At 46.0% G+C, this 26,419-nt stretch overlaps 1 protein-coding gene across 5 annotated transcripts; it reads left to right on the top strand.

Moving 5' to 3' along the window:
- Positions 1 to 4,166: 4,166 nt before the first annotated feature.
- HAO2 (hydroxyacid oxidase 2) lies at positions 4,167 to 26,004 on the top strand. 5 transcript variants are annotated; one of them, XM_081176754.1, is made up of 9 exons: positions 4,212 to 4,254; positions 4,719 to 4,810; positions 4,933 to 5,075; positions 8,103 to 8,254; positions 9,895 to 10,178; positions 14,211 to 14,426; positions 17,596 to 17,754; positions 23,521 to 23,590; positions 24,847 to 25,386. In XM_081176754.1, exons 3-9 carry the CDS (start codon positions 4,945 to 4,947, stop codon positions 25,041 to 25,043), a joined length of 1,209 nt encoding a protein of 402 aa, XP_081032880.1. In that variant the 5' UTR covers positions 4,212 to 4,254; positions 4,719 to 4,810; positions 4,933 to 4,944; the 3' UTR covers positions 25,044 to 25,386. The 5 variants fall into 5 exon arrangements, with proteins under 5 accessions (XP_081032882.1, XP_081032878.1, XP_081032880.1 ...); XM_081176755.1 differs by having other exon boundaries at positions 4,236 to 4,254; positions 4,669 to 4,810; positions 4,913 to 5,075; XM_081176753.1 differs by having other exon boundaries at positions 4,236 to 4,254; positions 4,669 to 4,810; positions 24,847 to 25,385.
- The last annotated feature ends 415 nt before the right edge of the window (positions 26,005 to 26,419 follow it).

Here is a 26,419-nt window from a genome sequence, read left to right as displayed (position 1 = left end):
GCACACGGTAGTTCAGACTCAGAGGCAGGAGAAGACAGAGATTAGGTAGGCTGCTGAAGAATCTAGGGAGGATCCCCCAATTGCTGTGACCAGTTCCCCTTCTCCCTGGTCTCCCAGAACACACAGAGGAAGAAGAGGGCAGAGGGAAATTGTAGGCTGAATTAGTCTCTGAATGAAAATAATGCACCATGGAAGTATTCTGAGGTAAAAAAAACCTGCCAAATTACAGAAAAATAAGTTCAAGGAGACGGGTATGTGAAGCACATTCAAAGCTGATTTTGCAGGTGGCAGGAGAGAATTCATAGGGATTCACTTCTTCCCTGTGGGTTTGTGGGTAATGTTTTTATTATGAAAACGGCATACATCAAAGAGGTACTTGAGCTAAGCGCAGGTGCTGGGGAAGTATGGTGAATTAGGGGTGGGGTCTTCAGATTTCTTTTCTGCTTAGTTGGCACCAAAAGTCAGAAAATAAATGCAAAACTGATTTGACAGGAATGGATGCACAGAGGCTGAAGAACTAGAATGTCCAGCATTTTCCACTAGCAGAAGGAGCAAAGGGAACAGAGCAAACAAGAACAATGTGATTGGTGAGCCCTGATCAATTCATTCCCTCTGGTTAGAAGATAGACCTATCAATAACAACAGTGTCTCCCCTGTCTCCACCCTGGCATTTCCCTTGATGAGAAATATTTACAGACGCACTGTCTGCACACTTTTCTTAACATCTGAATCTCCCCAAATTACTTTGGAGGTCCCCACTCTGGACTGATCCTTCTGCGACTAAGACAAGTGACACCCCTAGTATTTAATTGTGTATAGGGACTGAGTATTAAAATAAGCGTTTTCTTTGTCCTTTTCTTCCCCAAATCTTTGATAAAATTAAAGCCAGAGTGTCCCAACTGGAAAGTGAGACACTTAAATGAGAGACAGTGGACTCTCCTTCCTTTTAAGCAGAGGTTGGGTGGCCATCTGTCTTGTGTGATTTATTTGAGATTTCTGCATTGCAGGAGGTTGGACTTGATGACTCTCAGGGTTCTTTCCACCTCTACAGTTCTACGATTCTATGACCAACACCCCTGTCTGTCTAGATTTGTCATTACTTTTTAAGACAGCATCTTAAAAAGTAGAGACATCACCTTGCCGACAAAGGTCCGTATAATAAAAGCTCTGGTTTTCCCAGTAGTGATGTATGGAAGTGAAAGCTGGACCATAAAGAAGGCTGATCGCCGAAGAATGGATGCTTTTGAGTTATGGTGCTGGAGGAGACTCTTGAGAGTCCCATGGACTGTAAGAAGATCCAACCTCTCCATTCTGAAGGAAATCAGCCCTGAGTGCTCACTGGAAGGACAGATCCTGAAGCTGAGGCTCCAAGACTTTGGCCACTTCATGAGAAGAGAAGACTCCCTGGAAAAGACCCTGATGTTGGGAAAGATGGAGGGCACAAGGAGAAGGGGACGACAGAGGACGAGATGGTGGGACAGTGTTCTCGAAGCTACCAGCATGAGTTTGACCAAACTGCGGGAGGCAGTGGAAGACAGGAGTGCCTGGCGTGTTCTGGTCCAGGGGGTCAAAAGAGGCGGACACGACTAGACGACTAAACAACAACAACAACAACAACAACAACAACAACAAATGACCTACTCCCCACTCCAGCCATTTTATTTTATTTTATTTTTTAAAAAAGATATTTATTGCGAATTTTGAACACAAAATCACCAAACATACAGAATACCACCACCACAATACAACAAACAAGAAAAAACAAAACAAATCAAGAAGATAAACATAGAACAAAAGAAAATTACAACAAAATCACAGTTCAAAAGTCATATTTCCATAAGCTTTGGACTTCCTCACATCTCCCTTTCCTACGTTCTCAATAATAAAATTACTAGCAGCAATTTATTACCTTATTTCAAATTCTTACTTTGTAATTCTCAGATAGTATGTCCCTAATTTTAGATATTTTTATCAAAGTACTGAAAAGCTTAGTTTAAACATAATATTACTTCAAATTTCATTTCTCTTAACCATCACTTATTCATATATATCATTTCACAAGGTTTACTGATGCCATGTTGTTTTCTATCGTGCATTTCTCAACATTCATACAGCTTGTAGTGTTTTTGTAAATAGTCTTTAAACTTTTTCCAGTCCTCTTCCACTGCCTCTTCTCCCAGATCTCGGATTCTGCCAGTCATTTCAGCCAACTCCATATAGTCTATCAGTTGCGTCTGCCATTCTTCCAATGTGGGTAAATCTTGGGTCTTCCAATGCTTTGCGATGAGTATTCTTGCTGCTGTTGTTGCATACATAAAGAAAATTCGATCCTTCTTTAACACCTTCTGGCCGACAATGCCCAAGAGGAAGGCCTCTGGTTTCTTGGGGAAGGTATACTTAAATACCTTTTTTAACTCATTGTAGATCATTTCCCAAAAGGCCTTAACCCTCGGGCAAGTCCACCAAAGGTGAAAGAATGTTCCTTCAGTCTCCTTACATTTCCAACATTTATTGTCATGCAAATGATATATTTTTGCAAGCTTGACTGGGGTCATGTACCACCTATATATCATTTTCATAATGTTTTCTTTCAAGGCATTACATGCCGTGAACCTCACACCGGTGGTCCATAACTTTTCCCAGTCAGCAAACATAATGTTGTACCCAATGTCCTGTGCCCATTTTATCATGGCTGATTTAACTGTTTCATCTTGAGTGTTCCATTTTAACAGCAAGTTATACATTTTTGAAAGTACCTTAGTCTTTGGTTCTAACAGTTCTGTTTCTAGTTTTGATTTTTCCACCTGGAAACCTATTTTTTTATCCGAGTTAAAGATCTCCCTAATCTGAGCATAGTGTAACCAGTCTCGCACTTTATCCTTTAGTTTCTCAAAACTCTGCAACCTCCAAGTATCTTCAACCTTTTCTAGTATTTCCCAATATTTCGGCCATTTGGCCTCCATATTGAGTCTTTTCCGAGCCTTAGCTTCCATTGGTGATAACCACCTTGGGGTCTTGTTTTCTAGTAAGTCTTTGTATTTTATCCAGACATTAAATATTGCTTTCCTGACAATCCCACTCCAGCCATTTTAAGAACTAAACTAGAGGTTCGTGATGATGATTTCCCTGGGTGTAAGCAGACTCTGAGGTTAAGGTCACCCTGTTAACTTCCCCATGTGCTTACCAGAATAAGGAACATGGTCATGCCAGTTTCATGAAAGGATTTATAGAGCTATACTGGCATCTAGTGGGGGCAGCATGCAAGACCCGGATTTTCCTAATAATTCCCTCTTTAATGACGCAGGAAATTAAACGAAGCTGCATGGCAGGCAAATGACACAGACCACAAGCCAGAGGAAGAATGAAAATGTAGTGGAGAAATGAAAACTTAGTTCAGATGCACCAGCAGTTGTATAAACCGTTAGATTTACATACACCAGACTAGCAATGGGGGAGAAATTTGATTCATTTCCCATTTATAGGCAAACCTACTTTACAAAACAATATGAGAACCGAAACACAACCATCCTTCGAAATCTGCCCTTCTCTGAATTTTGCAAGTCGAGTGATGTGTACAAAATTGTGTATGCTGGAATGAAATGCAGATATTCCTGAAAATAACATGCAAAAGTGCATTATCATAGGGGAATTATGCTCCTATTCTTATGCTGATGCTTGTGTTTAAATAAATTGGTGTGCTTTGCACTGCATTCCAGTGTTGGTGCAGTGGTTAGAGTGTCTGACTAGGCCCCGGGAGACCTGGGTTCATATCCCCACATGGCCATGAAGATCACTGGGTGACCTTGGGACTAATCACTTCCTCTCAGCCTAACCTACCTCACAGGGCTGTTGTTGGCATTAAATGATATGGGGGGAACCATATGAGCCACCTCAAGCTCCTTGGAGAATAAGGAAGGACATATCTGTGGTAAATAATTTTGTTACAGCCTGAATTATTTTGACAATTTACCATCTGGGAAGGATTCCAGAACTATGGAATGTGAGGCTGGTGTGTGGCGTGGCAGAACTGTTTTGTTATGAGAGCACATTCAGACCAGCACAAACAGTCCAAAGTTTACTAGAAAGTTAAGCTTTAATCTTTTGCGGTGATGTATCCAATTTGAAATGTCCCCATCTCCCCTCAGCCAAACACAAATCAAGGCGTGGCTGTGTTCACAAAAGGACAGAACAACATTCAGTTGGAAATCCGCACTGAAGCAATGGTCTAGCTGGCTGGTGTTGCTCACACTAAAGGCAAGTAATTTTTTACCTGAGGTTGTTTGTGGGCAGTGGGCGGTGGATAAAGGTTGTTACTGAAAAATCTGTGGCTGGATTCAGCACTTGCTTTCTCCCGATAATTATTTGATTTGCAGTGGAAGGAGACATTTTGGGTGTGAATTGATGTGCAATGTGACTCATTCACACATGCAAATTATTCCCTTACCGTTGCCACCATATGTGATTTGTTCCAAGGCTGTAATTTAAATTATTTCAGTGTTTTATTAGAGAAAGACCATTTGGTTCAGGTGGGTTTTAATTTTGGTATTCTAAGTGGACTCTGTTCTAATTATATTATATGACTTTTGGGAGACATGTGAAGGCAACTCTTCATAGAGAAGTTTTTTAATGTTTGATGTTTTGTTATGTTTTAATATTTTGCTGGAATAGATGATTTGTTATTCCATTCACTGCCCTGATATAAATAATGTTCTCTGAAGGTACGCTGCCTTCGGCTCCCTGTAACCTGGCAGCACCTCTGGGCAGAAAGCACATAGAATCCTGTCTCTTCCAGCTAATCTGCACAGATCAGGTGAGAAGAGGGGCGGGGACTGTGAGACTGCACATGTTTGTAAGAACATTTCCCCATCAAGCCAACTTCATGACTCTCATTTATAGCCTGTACTTGTCATAGTTGTCTTCTCTCCACTGCAGCTTTGATTTAAGATGGCCCTGGTCTGTTTGTCAGACTTTGAGGCATACGCTAAGCAGCATCTCCCCAAAGATGCCTGGGATTTTGTTGCCGCTGGCGCTGATGAATGTAGTACCCTGGAGGAAAACCTCAAGGCATTCAAAAGGTATGATAAAGGCTCACCTTTGGCGAGTGGAAGGTTAGCACTCGCGTTAAGATGGTCGCTCACGTGAGGCATCGTGGACTGGCCAGATTGCGCTGCGCTGAAATCTTACGGCAGACATTGGCGGTGGAAGCAGATCTGGATTTAGATTTGATGAGGCCCTAAGCTACTGACGCGGGTGGCGCTGTGGGTTAAACCACAGAGCCTAGGACTTGCCGATCAGAAGGTCGGCGGTTCAAATCCCCGCGATGGGGTGAGCTCCCATTGCTCGGTCCCTGCTCCTGCCAACCTTGCAGTTCGAAAGCACGTCAAAGTGCAAGTAGATAAATAGGTACCACTCCAGTGGGAAGGTAAACAGCGTTTCCGTGCGCTGCTCTGGTTCGCCAGAAGCGGCTTAGTCATGCTGGCCACATGACCAGGAAGCTGTATGCCGGCTCCCTCGGCCAATAAAGCAAGATGAGCGCCGCAACCCCAGAGTTGTTACAGATACCCCCCCCCCCACACACACACAATTGCTATCAAGACTGCAATGTGCAAGTCAGAGTCTCCATGAATTCTCCCTAAAAAAAAACACACACACACATATAGTGGAGTAATAAGCATTAATGGCTAATTCTTATTTTTTCTTATTTTTTCTAATGCTTATTGCCACACTGATACTTATCACACCATTTTCCAAGTGGAGCAGAACATGTAAGAATGGTTTGTTGCTGGTTTTTCAATAGAAAAATAAAATAAAATGTCCATTATTTAATCAGCCATGCGTTTTGTGCATTTGCTAATGTGGAAATCTTCATGAACGTATCCTGAATAATACATTTCCCCCCGTTTTTGTTATTTATTATACTTGTTACCCAAAGATCTCCACAAAGTTATCTAATTTATATTACTCTTAATAATAATTATAATGAGGATTTTATAATTGAATGCAAAACAGGGAGGGAAACAAAGTTACATTAACAAATTAACAGTAGAACTTAACATAAGACAATGCTAGAAATATTTGAGCACAGTGTCCTTAGAATAAAGCACTGATTATAAGACAGCTTATTATATATGTTTTATATTCACTTGGGGGATGTTGGAATATTCCAGAAACTTGGTAATTGGTCTTCAGCAGGTTGCTAGGCAACAGGAAAAGTCTGCCCAGCAACAGGAGACTATATTAAGGGCATATGATTAAGAAGGGTCAGAGTGTAGAGAGTGAAAAGAGTCAGTGTGCAAATGAGCATGACTCAGCATTAGGTCTCTGGCCAGATGGCTAGAAGAAGAAAGGGTTATGTTATTTTATTTGTATTAAAAGTAAAGGGACCCCTGACCATTAGGTCCAGTCGTAACCAACTCTGGGGTTGCGGCGCTCATCTCACTTTGTTGGCCGAGGGAGCCGGCGTACAGCTTCCAGGTCATGTGGCCAGCAGGACTAAGCCGCTTCTGGCGAACCAGAGCAGTGCATGGAAACGCCGTTTACCTTCCCGCTGGAGTGGTACCTATTTATCTACTTGCACTTTGACATGCTTTCGTACTGCTAGGTTGGCAGGAGCAGGGACCGAGCAATGGGAGCTCACCCTGTCACGGGGATTCGAACCGCCGACCTTCTGATCGGCAAGTCCTAGGCTCTGTGGTTTAACCCACAGTGCCACCCGTGTTGTATTAGACCCATGTAAATTATTGTAAATAATAAAGATACTCAATTAAAAAGGAAACTCTGTTGCAAGTTTTTCAAAAGAAGAAAAGCCAAGAGCAGCGGCTGCGCACGCACATCAACAGGGGAAGGGCATTATAGGATATTCTCCATCGAAAGGGATACCTCAGTTGTTTAGTTGTCAGGATGAATGGCTGAATTAGATTAGACTGACAGGGCTTCCGCCTGCAGAAGTAACACCTGCCAGCTCTGCTGTTTCTAGCTCTTTCTAGTGTGGGAATGTTCAGAGTGGCAGGAGAGGCTATAATGTTGATTAATAGCCTTCCTAACTTGCGCTAGCAAGTTCCTTTACTCAGCAGAGTGCATTCCCCTTTACACGGCAGGAAACTAGTTGCAAACTCATGTGAGTTTCTTAAGACAATACGGAATTCAATCTGGCTTGTCCAGACTGAAATGTGTTCTAATATTTTCCTGGTAAGACCCCTTGAATCCCTCCTAAAATAATAAAGACGCCACAGTCTTATTCATAAGCAATAAAAAGTAAGCTTACTCACGATCAGGCAGAGCACAGTGTGATCCCGAAGGCAGCCTTTAGGCTTAAATTTACAAACATGTACAAACAGGTTTACCCCATATGGGAGATAACCCGGGGGACTGCTGGCTGGCAGGTGAATCAGGATGTTCGCAGAACAAAAAAGAAGATTGAAGAAAGGAAGGTGGCAGCATGACTTGTCCTTTTACCAGGTCTGGAAAGGTCACACCCACCCACTGGTCACATGCAAGGAAGGATGCTCCAGGCCAGTGGCGTAGCGTGGGGGGTGCAAGGGGGGCCGGCCGCACCGGGCGCAACATCGGGGGGGGGCGCTCGCTGCCTGCGGAGTCGCCGAAGAGCCTCGGGCGCAGGCTGTAGCAGAGCCCCATGTCTCGCGGAACCGACGAGCTGTGCACGCGTCCGGGCTGAAGGCATCCGGCAGGCAGCGGCTCTCAGCGCTCGTCGTGGTCCCCGCGCGTCAGGGCCGCGGAGGACGCGCCAGGCAGCCCCTCCTCACAGCCCCACTTCCGCCGCTGCTGCTGCAGCTGCTGGGCCATGTTGTGTTTTCCTCGCCTCTCTGCCCCCCTCCTCCTCCAGGCAAGCGGTGTCGTTTGGGCGGCAGCGGCAGCGGCAACTCGCCTCAGATCGGCAGGTTAGGGGTTGGGGGGGGCGCAAATTACTTGCCTTGCCCCGGGTGCTGACAACTCACGCTACGTTGCTGCTCCAGGCCAGGAGGAACAGGAAGTTTCGACTGGCTGGACCAAACATTCCCTTGCATGTCCACTCTAGCAAAACAAGGAATGTTGTACTTGACTGTTCCCAGTGGATTGCATCCCACATCTAATTCTTCCTGCAGGATTCGCTTTCGCCCACGCGTTCTGCGTGACATGTCTGCAATGGATACAAGGACCTCCATCCTTGGCACTGAAATCAGCTTTCCTGTGGGAATTGCTCCCACCGGTTTCCATAAGTTGGCTTGGCCAGATGGAGAGCTGAGCACAGCGAGAGGTACGCCGGGGTCTCCTTCCTGCTGAGAAACAATGGTTGGGCACACAGGGCAGCTGAAAGTGGATTTAGCGCATCATCCCGTGCGTGCATGTTTTTCATGTCATCCACACAGCACGGTCCTTATCCAAGTGGCAGCTGTGCCACACACAGACTTGCCTCTGAATCCAACCCTGGTTTCCCCTTCCCCTCAAGCTAGATGCCTTGCCTTAGAATCAAGTGCCTTTCAAGTTTATCAGATCATATTAAGGCTTTTAAAACGCTCTGCAAAAAGGCAAGCCTGAAATAACACTTTGGAGAGGTCCGGAGAGGACCTCGCCAGAGCACAACAGGGAAATCGGTCAGGAATGTGTACAGCTCAGTCTTGTAGGGAAGACTGTAGCTCTCTTCAGCAATACAAAGATTGCACCCACAGCGCCAGATTTAGGGTGGGGCGGTTCCCCTGCACAGGTCACCAAGCCAAGGGGGCACAAAACTGAGAAGATCCATAACGGAGAAGATCGATTTGGGGGAGCCAAATTTTGGCCTTTCACAGGGCGCCATATTACAAAAGATGGAGAAGACAGAGTGAGTGCCGTTTAGCAGAGACTTGGCTGCTAATACTTCCGCATGTCTGAGAAGATTTAATTCGCTCTTATCTCTCTCTTTTTTAATATATAATTTTTATTAAATTTTCTGTTTTACAGTTTAAAATACTCATTTTACATCCTTAAGATATCAGTGACTTCCCTTCTTCTTTTTCCATGGTTCATTTTACATCTCATAAATCCCTGCATATTTTACAAAAACTATACCATTCAGTGTTCCGTTATTGCATCCATCAAAACTTGTTTACGCTGTTGAATTTACCTTAATGCTGCCAGCGTTTTCAGCTGGACACAATTATTTCCCATATATAATCAATAAACGTTTTCCAATCTTCTTTAAACATATGTTCTTCTTGTTCTATATGTTCAGTCTGCGAGTTGTGCATATTCTGTCAACTTAAGATGCCATTCTTCTTTAGTTGGCACCTCGGTCGTTTTCCATTTTGGGGCTAACAAAACACGGGCCACTTTAGTGGCATACATAAACAACATTTTTTGAAATTCCCTCTTTTCTCTGTCAACGGTAACATTCCACCATTCATAGAATCATAGAATCATAGAGTTGGAAGAGACCCCAAGGGCCATCGAGTCCAACCCCCTGCCAAGCAGGAAACACCATCAGAGCACTCCTGACATATGGTTGTCAAGCCTCTGCTTAAAGACCTCCAAAGTAGGAGACTCCACCACACTCCTTGGCAGCAAATTCCACTGTCAAACAGCTCTTACTGTCAGGAAGTTCTTCCTAATGTTTAGGTGGAATCTTCTTTCTTGTAGTTTGGATCCATTGCTCCGTGTCCGCTTCTCTGGAGCAGCAGAAAACAACCTTTCTCCCTCCTTCGTGCTCTGTAAGGAAATAAAATAAACAAATAACAGGAATTAGTGAACTGACCCACTAATCATAGCTTTAGCTGAGATTCCTGAATAGCAGGGGGTTGGATTAGAAAACCTTTGCGGTCCCTTCCAACTCAACAGTTCAATAATTCTATGAGCCAAAGCAGCCAAACCCAGCATACTAGGCTCAGATTTTCCTTCCCCCCTCCCCATATTTTTCCAAAGCGGCAGAAGCTATGAAGACCTGCTACATTGCCAGCTCCTATGCCTCTTGCTCTGTGGATGAGATTGCTGCTGCTGCGCCTGCTGCTCTCCGGTGGTTCCAGCTCTACATCCACCGGGACAGAACCATCTCGGAGCAACTGGTACGAAGGGCAGAGGCAGCTGGCTTCCGGGCCCTGGTGCTCACAGCTGACGTGCCCTACACGGGGAAGAGGCGCGACGACATCCGCAACAACTTCCGGTTCTTGTCTGACGTCAAGCTGAAGAACTTTGAAGGCGCCTTCGAGGTTTGTTTGTTTGTTTAAATATTTTTATTAGCAATTCAACAACATGTCAAAACATATCCTATTCATTATTTCCTCCCCTTTTTCCCACTCACCCCTCAAACCCTCCCTCCCCTCCCCCAAAGACTTCCCTCAGTTCCTCTCTCTGATTTCTCAACACATATTATTCTCTGCATGTTACAAAATTATACAAATCCTTACATTATCTGTCTGCCATGTTATCAATCAATAAATTTGTGTATGTTTATTCAAAATAATAATAATAATAATAATAATAATAATAATAATAATAATAATAATAATAATTTATATCCCGCCCTCCCCAGCCAAGGCCGCGCTCAGGGCGGCTAACAACAATAAAATAATACAACATTCTAAAATCATTTCATTAAAAAATGATTTCATTAAAACCTGCCAAGGAGTCAAATTCATTTTGTTGTCCTTTCAGTTAATTTGTGAAAAGTTCCCATTTTTGTTTAAAGCCACAGTTGTCCTTATCTCACAGTTTATATGTCAATTCAGCCAGTTCTGCATAGTCCATCAGTTTTTCTTGCCACTGTTCTTTTGTCGGGATTTCCTCATTCTTCCATCCTTGTGCTATCAAGACTCTTGCCGCTGTTGTTGCATACATAAATAAATTCTTTATTTTCCTTGGCAGGTCTTGTCCTACAATCCCTAACAGAAATGCTTCTGGTTTTTTTAACAAATGTCATTTTGAACATTTTCTTCAGTTCATTGTAGATCATTTCCCAAAATTCCCCTGCTTTCAAGGTCTGTAAAGCTTTAGCGGAATCCCATACAAAAGCCGTCTAGGGAATGGGCAGAGTAACTTGGGACATCCACACCATTGTGGAGAGACAGCCAGCAAGGTGTGGGCAGTGCCAGGCTGGACATTGGGACAAGGCAGCAAAGTGTGTTTGGGATGGCGCAAAACGGTGGTAAAAGGGGGGAAACAGAGGTTTGTTGGCCTCTGTGTGGCTTGAGAGATAATGGAGTGTGCCTCCCGGGATGAGGTCAAACTGCTGCAATAGCAGAACCAAAGTGACCTCCCCGGGGCACAAGTATGGAAGTCCTGGGCTGCCCAGATGATACGACTCCCCCTCTCGGCCTCACTGATTTGGTCCAAAGGAGAGCAGAGCAATATTTTTGGCACCAGCTGGGCTGCAGGAGTTGCAGTAAGGAGGCATACAAGGCACCATCCAACCGTCTTAGGGACTCCACTCCGGATATGTGTAGGGCTTGCTCCCGGGCCGTTTCTTCTCCTGAAGATACCCTGCAAGGCAGCAGAGGTTGAGCATCAGAGTTTTCCTTCTCCGAGATGGGCTACCTTTCTAAAGTTGACAAGCCCCATCTGCCCCTCACTTCCCTCTGCACCACATGCAGAAATTGCCTTTTGGACCATTGGATCCACTATTGGTCTCATCTGCTCAAGGCAAGGGTTATGCAACCCAAAACAAACAGAAGCTTTCTTGGCTCTGTGAGGCCTTGGAGTTGCTGCACTCTTGCTGGCGTCCACTGGACAAGGGACAGAAATACAATCAAATATTTTCTAACCTGGAGGAAGGGAGATCGTTGCTCCCCCCCCCCCGCTCAAATTTCTGTCACTCCCGGTGGGATGGATGCTCACGCCTCTGAGGCCTTCTCAGTCAATAATAATAATAATAATAATAATAATAATAATAATAATAATAATAATAATATATTATTTATACCCCGCCCATCTGGCTGGGCTTCCCCAGCCACTCTGGGCGGCTTCCAAAAAAAGATTAAAATACTATAATACATCAAATATTAAAAACTTCCCTAAACAGGGCTGCCTTCAGATGTCTTCTGAAAGTCTTTGACATCTGGTGGGAGGGCGTTCCACAGCTTTCAGGGGCTCTCAGCTTCCTGCCTGTCTTGGATAGCAGTCTCTCCTGCTCCTGTAAAGCAAACAGAGCAGGTTCCTTATAACATACTGTTGTAAACAAAAATTGCCCTTTTCCCTTATGGGGTATCCAAGAGCCCATATAGAGTCCTTACATAGGTTCCCTATTGGTAGGAGAAAATAACAGAGGCCAACCAGAGAACATTGAGAAGCAAAGCAGCTAGTAAGCTTGATCTTTATTGATCTGTTGCAAGAGGGTGCTCCCCTCACACGCAGGAGAGAGGAGGGACCCAGAAAAATGGCGTGCAAGGCCTTATAAAGACTTTTGAAATTCCCACCCTGTAGATCAAGACCACCCCCAGAAACATCATACATACATCACAGAAGGGGTGTAACCTAAGACCACCCCTCAGATACATCACACCTACATCACAGAAAAGGCGGTCTTAAAACAGAAATTTGAATGTTGTTTTTTTCCTGTCCTTGTTTATCTCCTGTCTGGGAGGTTACTTGATTGGATTGCCTGGGGAGCCTGGCCAGTCTTTTGTAATGATAAATACTTAGTTCCTGGGCCAGGTCACAGGCTCACACCCTATTCAAACACAGACATAACCTTAAGACAGGATTTGTGATGGAAAACACAACAGGCAGGCTTTTCCATTTTCCTTTGACCTTGCAGAGAAAACATTTGGTCAGTTTGGGACAGTTTGGGAATCAAAATGCTTCCAGGTCAGTCTTCCTGTACTGATCTATGTGTGTGCTTGGTTGGTACACTTATGAACATTTAACATATATCTAAGACCTCAGAATTCCTATCACAATATCCTCCCACATTTCGGGAGGGCAAAGCAGGACTCTGCCCATCCCCTGCAACATCCCATCCGCCCACCCCAATCTCTGCTCTTCTTGGCCCCCCCCCCTCCGTCCGTCCGTCCAATCTCCACCCCAAAATGAAGGCAGCAATGGAAGCTGCTGTAGATCAAGTCAGTTCATATCGCTCAGTACTGTTCACACTGACTGGCAGCTGCCCTTTGGGGCTTCAGATACGAGGGATTGAACCTGGCGCCTTCTGCATGCAAAAGAGATGTACAACGAGAAATTCAGCCAAAGGAAAGAATATGGAATACAGTCGTACCTTGGAAGTCGAACGCCTTGGGAGTCAAACGTTTCAGCTCCCGATCGCCGCAACCCCAGAAGTGAGTGTTCTGGTTTGCAAACGTTCTTTGGAACCCGAATGTCTGGCGTGGCTTCCGATTGGCTGCAGGAGCTTGGTGCAGCCAATCAGAAGCCGCGCTTTGGTTTCCAAACATTGTGGAAGTCGAAAGGACTTCCGGAAGAGATTCCATTCGACTTCCAAGGTATGACTGTATAGCCAAGCCTGACCTCACTACCAGAGGGGTAATAAGAAGCCATACAGCAAAAAGCTCCATATTTGTTCAATATATATATATACCATATTGGCCCGAATATGTCATACCTGAATATAAGCTACAGCTTTAAAACTGGAGGGGGGGGAGAAAAAATACCCAAATACAAGCTGCTCCCTTCCTCGCTGCTCCTGGCTTCATACTGGGGGGGGGGCGGACGCTGTATTGCCAGCGGCCTTTCCCCTTCCTCGCTCTCTCCCTTCTCAGCCTTAGAGGAGAGGGTGGGGAACAATGCGCAGGGCGGGCACCGCTTTGCTGCGTTCCTGGCTGTATACCGTAAGGTCACAAATATAAGCCACACTTTAACTTTTCATGGTCAGAATTTGGGGGAAGTATGGCTTATATTCGGGCCAATATGGTATACAGTGGAACCTCGGGTTGCGGATGTAATCCGTGATGGAGGCACGTCCGCAAAACACAGCGTTCATAACCTGCAGCGCCGCGTGTGCGCACAGTCGTGACACAATTTAGTGCTTCTGCGCATGTGCAAGCGGTGAAACCCGGAAGTAGCCCTTTCTGGTACTTCTGGGTTTCCCGCAGTCCGCAACCTGAAAACGCATAACCCAAAGCGTCTGTAACCCGAGGTAGCACTGTATATTTGTTTCGCAGCCTTTACGTAGTGCTTGATTGTAACAAAACCTCAAAATGTTTATGGCAAAGCCTAGCAGGACAGGGATCTGTTTAAGAGTTGCACCAACAGTGTGAGCAACAGTGACGCTCTCTTTTGCTCCTCTCCTTCAGGGTAAAGACTGTTCAGAGTATGGGGTGCCTGCTGGCAGTATAGACCCCTCTGTCACTTGGAATGATATCTCCTGGCTACGGAGAGTGACACGCCTGCCTCTCATCATCAAGGGAATTCTGACAAAGGAAGATGCAGAGCTGGCCATGAGCCATGGAGTTCAAGGGATTATTGTGTCCAATCATGGAGGAAGACAGCTGGACGGGGCACCTGCAAGTGTAAGGGACAGGTCATTATCTATCACACTTAACATGTGCAAAACTGTTCATGTCCACAGCTGTGGTTTACTTGGTCGTGTGCACCGATGCAAAGGAGCAGGATATCAATTGAATCAGTCAAAAGATAAATGAATAACCAAACAATTAAACTCCTGTGTTGCAAACAATTAGCAGCAATATCCAAGGCAACACGATGACCAAGTACAACAATGCAATATCGATATAAACTCTTTATATAGTCTATATGGAACATGGAACAATATGAGAAACCAAATAAACAGAAATCTTATAAATCTCTGAAAGTCACTAAAGTGCACTCTTAATGGATTCTCTTGAAAATATGGAACCAAATAAACATAAGTCTTGTAAGTCTCTGAAAGAAGCAGTGGGTCAGATTCTTATCTGATGAAACAGACGTAGTGAACATCATTTCAATAATTCATTTGCAGTTTATGAAGCATTTCTGTATCCTCCTGCTGTGCTGAAGAAGAATTCTGCGAAACAGTGGGGATGTCCGGAAACACTGTTCACTATGTCTGTTTGCGGACCACTTCGGCAGCGTTGGACGTCATAAAACAAAGCTTTAACGGCTTGTTTTCATCAGATAAGAATCTGACCCATTGCTACTTTCAGAGACTTGCATAGTCTACAAAGACTTTCAGAGACTTATAAGACTTGTGTTTATTTGGTTCTATGTTTTCAAGAGAATCCATCAAGAGTGACTTTCAGAAATTTAAAAGATAAATGAATGCAGAAACAGCTAGGAGGAGAAAATCAGGGCAGGGGAACAAGTTGAACAGAATCATTTGTGTCTGTGCAGTATGAAGGTGGAAAACAAGCTCCTTTATTGGGGCAGGTTCAAGGCCCACAGAGTGCACAGAAGAATTGTACAGTGGTACCTCGCAAGACGAACGCCTCGCAAGACGGAAAACCCGCTAGACGAAAGGGTTTTCCGTTTTGGAGGCGCTTCGCAAGACGAATTTCCCTATGGGCTTGCTTCGCAAGACGACAGCCCATAGGGAAATATCTGGGACAGCGGGGAAGCGCAGCGCGTCTTCCCCACTGTCCTCAGACCTCCTCCGAAGCCGGGCGGTGGGGCGGGAACGCCTCCTCCCGCCGCCGCCGGGCTTCGGAACGATGCTCCGAAGCCGGGCGGCGGGGAGGGAACACCTGCCCCCGCCGCCGGGCTTCGGAACGATGCTCCGAAGCCGGGCGGCGGGGAGGGAACACCTGCCCCCGCCGCCGGGCTTCGGAGCATCGTTCCGAAGCCGGGCGGCGGGGAGGGAACACCTTCTGAAGGCGGGCGGGGGGCGAAAGTCTTTGTTCCCCCCTGCCTGCCTTCCCGGGAGAGCGGAGAAACACAGCGCGTTTCTCCGCTGTCCCGGAGGGCTTTTGAAGGCAGGCGGGGGGGAGCAAAGACTTTCGCCCCCCGCCCGCCTTCAGAAGAGGTCCAGGACCTCTTCTGAAGGCTGGCGGGGGGCAAAAGTCTTTGTCCCCCCTGCCTGCCTTCCCAGGGGCTTTTAAATCACCCCTGACAGCGGAGAAGTCCTCCGCTGTCCCGGGGCGATTTTAAAATGCCGCCCGCCAGCATTTTAAGATCGCCCGGACAGCGGAGAAGTCCTCCGCTGTCCCGGGGTTTTTTAAAATGCTGGGGGTGGGAAGAAAAGCCCTTGTCCCCCCCCCCCCAGCCTTCAGAAGAGGTCCGGGGACAGACTGTCCCCGGACCTGGTCTGAAGGCGGTTTCCCTAGGAACACATTAATTGATTTTCAATGCATTCCTATGGGAAACCGTGCATCGCAAGACGAAAAAGTCGCAAGATGAAGAGACTTGCGGAACGAATTAATTTCGTCTTGCGAGGCACCACTGTATATGTAGGATAACCAGCCTTATATAACCAACATGCTTAAGTCTAATGAATGCATGAAGGGCTTAATGCCATAGAGTAAACTGTCCTGCCAGGCTTAGCCAAGTCACACCCCCTTATTTTGGGATTAGGGTAATCAAACCTATTGTTGTACCTCAGAAGTACCTGAGAAGCTTGGTGTGTGAGAAGGTCTGAGCTGGTTGCTCCAAGTTCAGCCCATGTAGCTCTAACAAGGCCTCTCTTGGGCATTTACACCAATTATTTAGGAACTTTTACCACTTTCTGACTAAGCCACAGTTTGCTGCCTGTGCAGCTTTTCTAGCTGATGTACATGAACCTGACCTTTGGAGAGTTCGTAAGTAAACAGTTTTTAAACTTACCAAGCATATGGTCTTTTTCTATGCTAGGAGAAGAGAGAGACTTTGAAAGGAACTTGGAAGGGCACATTTAAAGATCTGACGGCCTGTATTTTCACAGTTTGCTTTGCTGCATATTTTGTGATTTTAAATCTCTGTTGGGCTTCTCTCACCAAAGAATGCCTGCCCCAAACCAGAATCCTGGCAGCCAGGGAATTCTCCCTTTTATATACCTATTTTTTCCTTGCCATCAACAGCATATTCAATAGGGGAAGATATCTTCCAACCTCTGACCATTCTGCGTTCTGAGGTTTCTTGCCCAAAAGCTGCATAAAGGAGTGCATGTATTATATCCCCATGTTGAACACAGCAGAGAGAAGCAGCGTCTATCTTTCCAGGGCTAAGCAACCTTTGGATGTGATAGGCGTGGGAAGGTGTATGGCCACAGGAAAGGGAGTAGCAGAAACTGATGGTTGATCCACCCATCCAAAAACACTGACAAATAATAATAATCTGTGACACTGAGTGGAGCAGTTTGGAACCCTATTTTCTCTGACTTTTGGATTATCCTCATATCACACAAACTTGAATTTTGCAGGGGGAAGTATCGGTGTTGTTTGAGGGTAATGTAGGGTGGATTGCACAAATTAAATGACAACACAAACAGCTGTAAACACACAGTACACACTGGTGTGGACCAGCCCCCAAACAGAATACTCTTGGCTTTTAAATAGCCTGGCTGGACAGACTAGCAATAAAATAAATAGAAACAGAAGAGACTAGGTGTTGTTAATGTTTAGCAGTGTATTGGTATGATGGTGGCTGATAGGAGCTCCAAGAGAGTTCCATGTTCCAAGGATATCTGTGAAATAACAGAGGGCATGTCTTGGTTCTCGAACATTTATGCCTCAGTTCCCATCTATGTGTTTCGCATTTGCTTCTTTGCAGATTGATGCTCTAGTTGAAATTGTAGCCACAGTTGAAAACAAAATTGACGTTTATTTGGATGGCGGGATACGAACAGGAAGTGATGTATTGAAAGCGCTGGCGCTCGGAGCAAAATGCGTCTTCATTGGAAGGCCTGCTATATGGGGTCTGGCCTATAAGGTGAATAAATATACAGTTTGTATGCCTGAGCAACCGTTTAGGGCTTATAAGATATAGCAAGAAATTGCAAATGAACAGCGGTCCCTTTCAAACAAGTGACCGAAACGTTGCCCTTTACATTTGCACATGGTCCATCACATCTTGCCTTTGGTTTTATAATGTGTGCATGTTTTGGACTCCAGTGTGGTGCATCGTTCTGCCAGTGTAATCTTGATTTATCCAATAAGCTTCAGTCCAGGTACGTGCGCTATAACACCACTTTCTCAATCCACTTCGTAACTCTGATTGTTACTCTGAAGCCACATGTCACAATACAGTGATACCTCGGGTTAAGTACTTAATTCGTTCTGGAGGTCCGTACTTAACCTGAAACTGTTCTTAACCTGAAGCACCACTTTAGTTAATGGGGCCTCCTGCTGCTGCCGCGCCGCCGGAGCCCGATTTCTGTTCTTATCGTGAAGCACTATTTCTGGCTTAGTGGAGTGTGTAACCTGAAGCGTATGTAACCTGAAGCATATGTAACCCGAGGTACCACTGTAAAGCCCATAAGGCTGTGGCTACCATCTATGAGGGAGATCTGTTTGCAAAATAGCAGCTTCCAAATCAACTTGCAAAACAACGTAGGGCGCTTGTGTTGCAAAATGAAGGCTCTGTGTACAGGCTACACTCCAGTCTATGGCCCAGAGGGAACAGCCATCACCATCAGTATTGATAGAATTATTTTCCTCTATGTTTTTAATTGTTCTTTTCTTATCTGTAAGCTGCCTTGAATCCCTGTCAGGAAAAAAGATGGGGATATAGATAAATATATAAAAGCATAATCCTAGCTAATAATTTTACTAGGCTCATAGGATATTCCCCCCCCCCCAAGAGCTACTGCATTTATTCATTCCAGACGGTAATAGCCACCCGGAACATGGGTTATCCAGGGAGATGCAAACAAATCAAGCTATGGTTGATCTAGAACCCCCCCAAGCTGTTTGACAGAGCCCCCCCCCATCAACCGCCCTGGAGTCTGCTGCTCCCCTCCCCATGGTTCCATTTTGTTTTTCTTTAAAGAGGCAGCAACATGTTGTTGCTGTTGTTGTTTGGTCGTTTAGTCGTGTCCGCCTCTTCGTGACCCCCTGGACCAGAGCACGCCAGGCACTTCTGTCTTCCACTGCCTCCCGTAGTTTGGTCAAATTCATGCTGGTAGCTTCGAGAACACTGTCCAACCATCTCGTCCACTGTCATCCCCTTCTCCTTGTGCCCTCCATCTTTCCCAACATTAGGGTCTTTTCCAGGGAGTCTTCACTTCTCATGAGGTGGCCAAAGTATTGGAGCCTCAGCTTCAGGATCTGTCCTTCCAGTGAGCACTCAGGGCTAATTTCCTTAAGAATGGAGAGGTTTGATCTTCTTGCAGTCCATGGGACTCTCAAGAGTCTCCTCCAGCACCAGAATTCAAAAGCATCAATTCTTCGGCGATCAGCCTTCTTTATAGTCCAGCTCTCACTTCCATACATCACTACTGGGAAAACCATAGCTTTTACTATACGGACCTTTGTTGGCAAGGTGATGTCTCTACTTTTTAAGATGCTGTCTAGGTTTGTCATTGCTTTTCTCCCAAGAAGCAGGTGTCTTTTAATTTCGTGGCTGCTGTCACCATCTGCAGTGATCATGGAGCCCGAGAAAGTAAAATCTCTCACTGCCTCCATTTCTCCCTCTTCTATTTGCCAGGAGGTGATGGGACCAGTGGCCATGATCTTCGTGTTTTTGATGTTGGGCTTCAGACCATATTTTGCGCTCTCCTCTTTCACCCTCAATAAAAGGTTCTTTAATTCCTCCTCACTTTCTGCCATCAAGGTTGTGTCATCTGCATATCTGAGGTGGTTGACATGTTAGCCATCAGTAAAGACAAAGCACGAGGCAGCAGGCACGAGGCTTAAGGTAGATTCTCATTCCTTTTGCACTGATGCAAAAGGGCCTGCTAGGTTGCAGCCCTAGTCTCTTATGCGCCATAGCTCTTCTCTGTTGCTTTTTCTTTTTTTTTAACAGAGCAGTTAGCTTTCTTCCTCAGCAAAAGAAGTGGCAATATTGTTTTGCTGCACTGATTCCTTGATCTTCGGGAGTTGTGGAAAAAATGTAATGGAAAGCCAGCTGCAAGAGGGCGAGACAGACATACAAGCTGTTCTCAAAGCCAAGATAATGTGAATAGTTCCTTCAGCGAAGGATAAGAACCAGTGGGAGGAATTCAAGGTCGCCCTGTTATGAACATTCGGTCGGCGCCAGCACATCCTCTTGCCTGGTGGAACAACCGCCTCTCTCCCCGCACGCTGCCCTGGAAGTTTTCCTGAACCCCCCTCCTGGCAATTTGGGGGTGCAAGGGGAGAAGAGGAGGCCCCATTGTGCTTATGGAAGTCCTTGCATGAGCTTGCGCTAGCAGGACCAGTTAGTTGAGTCCGGCACACTGTACAGAAGAGCATTTGATCTTTTGCATATGTGGCCCATAGGCAGAATTTTGTCTTTACCCAGGACCTCCCGACTATCCGCAAACTAGAAATTCACTGTCCTCCCTTCTTTTGCCACGCTGGCTTGAATTTCTGCTGGTAAGGCTGCATACACACCAACACATTTGTAGTGCAAAGGCTTTTCTCAGTCCAGAACCATTAGGATTCGTCCTCAACATTCTGCTTCCAGTCTAGATCGAGTATAGATCCTGCCGTCCACAAGGCCAGGTGTGGTCATCTCGTTCCTTGTAACATTTTTCCGATGAAAATAGGGACATCCTATTCCATCATCGTCATCATTTTGTTATTTATACCCCACCCGTCTGACTGGCTTGCCCCAACCACTCCAGGCAGCTTCCAAAACATATAAAAACATAATTAAGAAAAAAATAAACATTAAAAAACTAACGTATATGGGGCTACCTTCAGATGTTTTCTAAAGGTTGTACAGTGGTGCCTCGCAAGACGAAATTAATTCGTTCCGCAAGTTTTTTCTTCTTGAGAGTTTTTCGTCTTGCGAAGCACGGTTTCCCATAGGAATGCATTGAAAATCAATTAATGCGTTCCTATGGAAACCGCTTGCCAGGCTGGCGGTGCGGAGAAGGGCTTTTCTCCCCACCGCAAGCCTTCAGGACAGGTACAGGAACAGAGGGGACAGAACAGCATTCTGAATGTTGGCGGTGGGAAGGAAAACCCTCCTCCCACCGCAAGTCTTCAGGACAGCCATCCGAAGGCTGGCGCGGGGAGAAGGGCTTTCCGCCCCACCGCCAGCCTTCGGAGGAGGTCCGAGGACAGTGGGGAAGATGCGCTGCGCTTCCCCGCTGTCCCGGAGATTTCCCTATGGGCTTTCGTCTTGCGAAGGAAGCCCATAGGGAAATTCGTTTTGCGAAGCGCCTCCAAAACGGAAAACCCTTTCGTCTAGCGGGTTTTCCGTCTTGCGAGGCGTTCGTCTTGCGGGGCACCACTGTACAGTTACTTATCTCCTTGGCTTGGGGGTTACATAACTCCATACCCTACAACATTTCTCTGATGGAAATAGGGACGTCCTAAGGAAAAGCAGGACATTCCAGGATCAAATCAGAAACTGGGACGGCTTCTGTAAATCCAGGACTCTCCCTGGGAAATGGGGACACTTGGAGCGTCTGCGCTTAATCCACATTTGAAAACCAACCCCTTGATTAGATTCTGCAAGCCTTTTCCTCCCTGCACATGACCCAGGAGAGCGAAGAATGAAGCTGTGCTGGTCCCGGGGGGAAGGTTACCGTTGGCGTAGTCAAAGTCCGGTCCTGGGTCACTAGCCTGGAAACAGTTCACAAGGAGCGGGGCGAGGTCCGAAGCAGGAAGCTGGGCGGGGACAGGAACACTGGAGGGTCAGGTCTGGGTCCGGGGAGGAACAGGTACTCAACAACGACGTTGCTCCCGCAACCTGGGACCGGGCTGACTGGCCTTTATCTTCTCTGAGGTCAGGGGCGGTCCCGGCCCCCAGGAGACCCGCCTCTCCTGGCCTTAAGGCGAGCACTCCTCCTGGGAGAAACCAGTTCCCTTCGCCTCTCTGCCCTGAGCCTCTGCAGTTCAGGAGAGGCTGAAGGGTTACTGGGCCCAGGGGGAGACTCACCTGTAGGCACTGAGTCCTCAACCACCTCTGGAGCCAGAGTGGATTCACCTGGTGCCTGCTCCTGAGGATCCGGCACAGGTGCAGGTGCCTCAGAATCAAGGCCCTGCCCCAATTCAGCCGGCCCTGGAGGCGGGGACTCCTGTGCAGGCTGGGATTCCTCCAGTTCAGCCTCTGAATCGGATTCCCAGGCCATCACAGAAGCGGTGGTTGTGATCTGGGTTCGCACCCACCCACAATGCCGTTGGGCAGGTATGGCTAGAGCCGCCATTGCTGGGAAAACCCGCATCAGTTTTAATTTGTCTTCAAATGGACACACTGGTGGGCAATGCAGAATCAATCTGCAATGATCTTTTATTTTCAGAACAAAACTAGTTTCTCAAGAAGCTCTTCTCAAGCTAAAATATGCAATAGCTCTAGACTGTGTGTGAACTATGTAGAAAAAGAAGTACGTACTCGGTCTCCATTCTAGAATAAAATGTGGTTTGTACACAAGTTGTTGTTGTTGTTGTTTAGTCGTTTAGTCGTGTCCGACTCTTCGTGACCCCATGGACCAGAGCACGCCAGGCACTTATGTCTTCCACTGCCTGCCGCAGTTTGGTCAAACTCATGCTGGTAGCTTCGAGAACACTGGCCAACCATCTCGTCCTCTGTCGTCCCCTTCTCCTTCTGCCCTCCATCTTTCCCAACATCAGGGTCTTTTCCAGGGAGTCTTCTCTTCTCATGAGGTGGCCAAAGTCTTGGCGCCTCAGCTTCAGGATCTGTCCTTCCAGTGAGCACTCAGGGCTGATTTCCTTAAGAATGGATAGGTTTAATTTTCTTGCAGTCCATGGGACCCTCAAGAGTCTCCTCCAGCACCATGATTCAAAAGCATCAATTCTTCGGCGATCAGCCTTCTTTATGGTCCAGCTCTCACTTCCATACATCACTACTGGGAAAACCATAGCTTTTACTATACGGAAGAGGTATTATACTGATATTGTGGCTCTTGCAGATCTCCTGATTGTGTCTGTTTTGGCCTTTAGCAATACAGTGGTACCTCGGGTTTCAGGCGCTTCAGGTTACAGACGCTTCAGGTTACAGACTCCGCTAATCCAGAAATAGTACCTTGGGTTAAGAACTTCGCTTCAGGATGAGAACAGAAATCACGTGGCAGTGGCAGTGGGAGGCCCCATTAGCTAAAGTGGTATCTCAGGTTAAGAACTGTTTCGGGTTAAGAATGGACCTTCAGAATGAATTAAGTTCTTAACCCAAGGTACCACTGTATGGATATGTACATACAAGGCTCACGACTTTGTAGAATTTTGTTCCCTCTATTTTGTCATATCAGTCAACATAATTGATATGTCTGAAGCCTAGATATCTGGAGCCATGCAACCGTTTGTTTCAGAGTACTGAAGGTGGCATAAAAGAAAAAGTGGAAACCTGCCTTCCACTCCACAGCCTTCCTGCTAACATTTTGTTGAAACAGTTTCTGTACGGGCCTTCATAGCGTTTCAAATGCCGTCAAAACCCGTTTGAACAGAGACAACAGTGAGACTAAAGTATAGCATACGTACAACCTAGTTGGAAAATAATTCTGAGATCCTTTTCAGCTCTCAAAAGCTGTTCTCCATATTCGGTGTATGCTGGATCCATGATTTACAATATCACTGTTTCTTGGAACAGGGCGAAGAAGGACTTCGGAAAGTTCTGGAGATTTTGAAAGAGGAATTTCGTTTGTCGATGGCTTTTGCTGGTAAATCCTCCCCCTTCTCTCACCCTTTTTCAAACACCCTCCCTTGCGGAGCGTTGCCTCAGCCTCCTCTCATCTCCCCTCTCCTTGGGCATCCTTTGCCCCTGGTCTCTGAGCTGCCCCCTCTGCCCCAAAGAGAGGTGCCTTTGAGGCAAGGAAGAAGGGCTACCCCTATGCTATCCATATAATCAGTTGTCAGTAATCAATATATTCATATATGCTTACACATAATCAAGGCTTACAGTATTTTATAATCCATTTTGAATCAAAGGGAAGCTGTGCCTTAGCTAACTGCAAACTGCTTGAAACAGCAAAATTAGGAGCCGACCTTTCCCCTACAAACATCCGTGTACCCTGGACAAGGGGAAGACGTGAATCAGAGATACTGGTGCAAAATCCCCTCAGATACAGGCTAAATTAATCTACAGAACAGGGAGAGCAAAACCACAAAATCTCCAAACTCCCTGTCCTGTCATAACTAGGGGAGAGGTTAGACTGAGCGTCACTGGAAGCATCGGAAAGCAGAACTTGAACCCTGTGCTTGACCAGTGCTTGACCAGGAGCTGGTAGCGTGACAAGAGCTTGCTGATTGGCTGATTCTCGCTGACAATATCGTGAATCCCTCATGGTTGTCTCATGATCTATGATTTGCTGTGATTTGCTCAGGTATAAAGACCTCTGGATTTCTGTCAATCGGGGTCCCAGTTCCTTTTGGAAGAGATTCCAAACTGGGTCCTTATTGCCTGGCAATAAACCTCACCTTCTTATTCTCCATTGCTGAGTCTGCCTGATCCTTATTTTGCACCTAGCGAGTACCCACTTACTTTCACGTGCTTCACCTTCTCACCCTGCCCCACAGGGGCCTGGGACTTGTCTGTCCATTCCCAACAGCAAGGGCTGGAGGACTGGCTGGCTGGGCTCCCTTACCCACTTGCTTGCTTACTCCGAGGTCACCTCAGCTCCTGGCAACCAGCACCCCCTGTCCAGCCCCAGAGGCGCCATTCACCTGGGGAGCTTATAGCCAGGGCTGCTGCAACAAACAGCTGTGCAAGCCTTTGGGAGGCAGAGACACAAGAGGGCATCAGAGGAGGGAGGGAAGGAAAGGGGGACAGAGGCCAGTTTGTCAGTTTGCATTTCTTAGTGCAGAAAGTATTGATCTGATGTGTAGAGATCTTTCCTGTCCATGATATTTGGGTTATTCCTTCTGAGAAGCTGAGTACAGCTGGCTTAAACTGGTTCTGTTATCTCTTTCTGTCAAGGTCATGCTGATTATAATAGTGAGGCCAGAAGGAGTCTGGGGTTCACTTTCTCTTTTTATCTCTTTTCCGTCTGGTGTGGTGTTCTGTATGTAGTGTCAAGGTTTAGACTTATTATAAGTTATTGTAAGTTTAAGTTAAGTCTGCTGCAACTGGATTTCTTACGGACTGTGCCAATCCTAAATGTACTGGATTTGTGACCATTATGCTCATTTGCCTTCAGTAAAGCTCTGCTGGATGAAATATTAATTGCCTCTGGTCTATTTTGGGGGGAATCCTGGAACGTGTTTGAGTTTTAACTCTGCTAACTATACATTGGAATCTACTCTGGATCAATAGTGAGCAGAATTTCAATGACACAGCTTTGCCCGTGGCACCCCTGACCATCATTCAAGGCAACCCACGGTGCCATGGCACACTGGTTGAAAACCACTGGCCTATGTCATCACTTCCCACCTTGAGAGGAAATACGGTCACCATGCCTTGGTTATCTCTTTCTCTCTATGCAAACTTCAGCTTGTAAGGAACTCTGAGCTGGTTGCGCCAGCACATACATGCGTCCATGTTGGCCAAACCTTTGCTCCCAGAGGTGCTGAAGTTGGGGGTTTCCTAGATCGGTAGGCTTTGGAGTAGAGGACTCTGTGGTTCTATTTGCCGACAGCACATTTTTATAACAGTTTGCCTGTTTTCATTACATGCAGGCTGTAGAAATGTCTCAGAGATTGGCTGCCACGTTGTTCAATATTCCAAGTTGTGAAGAACCCTCCTGCCCTGTTCATCAGTTCCAGGAAGTGACTGCAGCCCTGGACACGCAGGCTCAGAGCAACTGGAAAGAACAAATCAGCCGCATGTCAGAAATGCGCACCCCCTCACCCAATCAATCTCTGGCAACGTTACAGCCCCCTATATGTTTGTGGGAAGCAAAGGAGGAGGCAGTCCTTCAAATACCCTGGTCCCCAAAGTGACAACCAGAGGGAAAGAAGGGGCCAACGCAGTTGATGCAGCGATGGGGCTGTTTGGTCACATGACAAGGGATGGAAGGATCCGGCAATTTCCCTCCTCTCTGTTTCTCATTTTTCCAATCTTAAATTCAGTTTTGCACATTTCTGCAGCAATCTGCACTTAAGAAAGAAAGAAATAAAATCATCCATGACAATTCAACAGCATTTAATGTCAATTCCTCCTAATAAACACATTTTTGTTTGAAGTTTTGACCAATGTATGCATTTTGCAAGCAGTTTTACAATTATTTTCATTTGTAGGCACACTTTCCTTTCCACACTTACCTTTGAATAATCAGAATATATTAGCTAGCCAATTTACTTCCAATTTAGCCTGATTTCTATAGTACTTACTCTGTTCTTACCAGGTGCCTGGTTTTTACCTGGCATATTGTATTAAATCTATTCTCTTTGATATGGTTTTCATTTTCTTATTATACTTATTTTAAGGGTTTTATTTTGAGGTCTATATTTTGGAATGAAAGACCTGTGATGGTATTGCTGTTCTCGTTTGTGCGTATGTTGCAAAATCCAATAAAAAAATACTTCAGAAAAGAAAGCAAACAAGTTTTCTT

The sequence above is a fragment of the Podarcis bocagei genome (genome assembly GCF_964188305.1).
Source record: "Podarcis bocagei genome assembly, chromosome: 17".
Taxonomy (NCBI): domain Eukaryota; kingdom Metazoa; phylum Chordata; class Lepidosauria; order Squamata; family Lacertidae; genus Podarcis; species Podarcis bocagei.
This window is presented reverse-complemented; position numbering and strand designations above follow the sequence as displayed.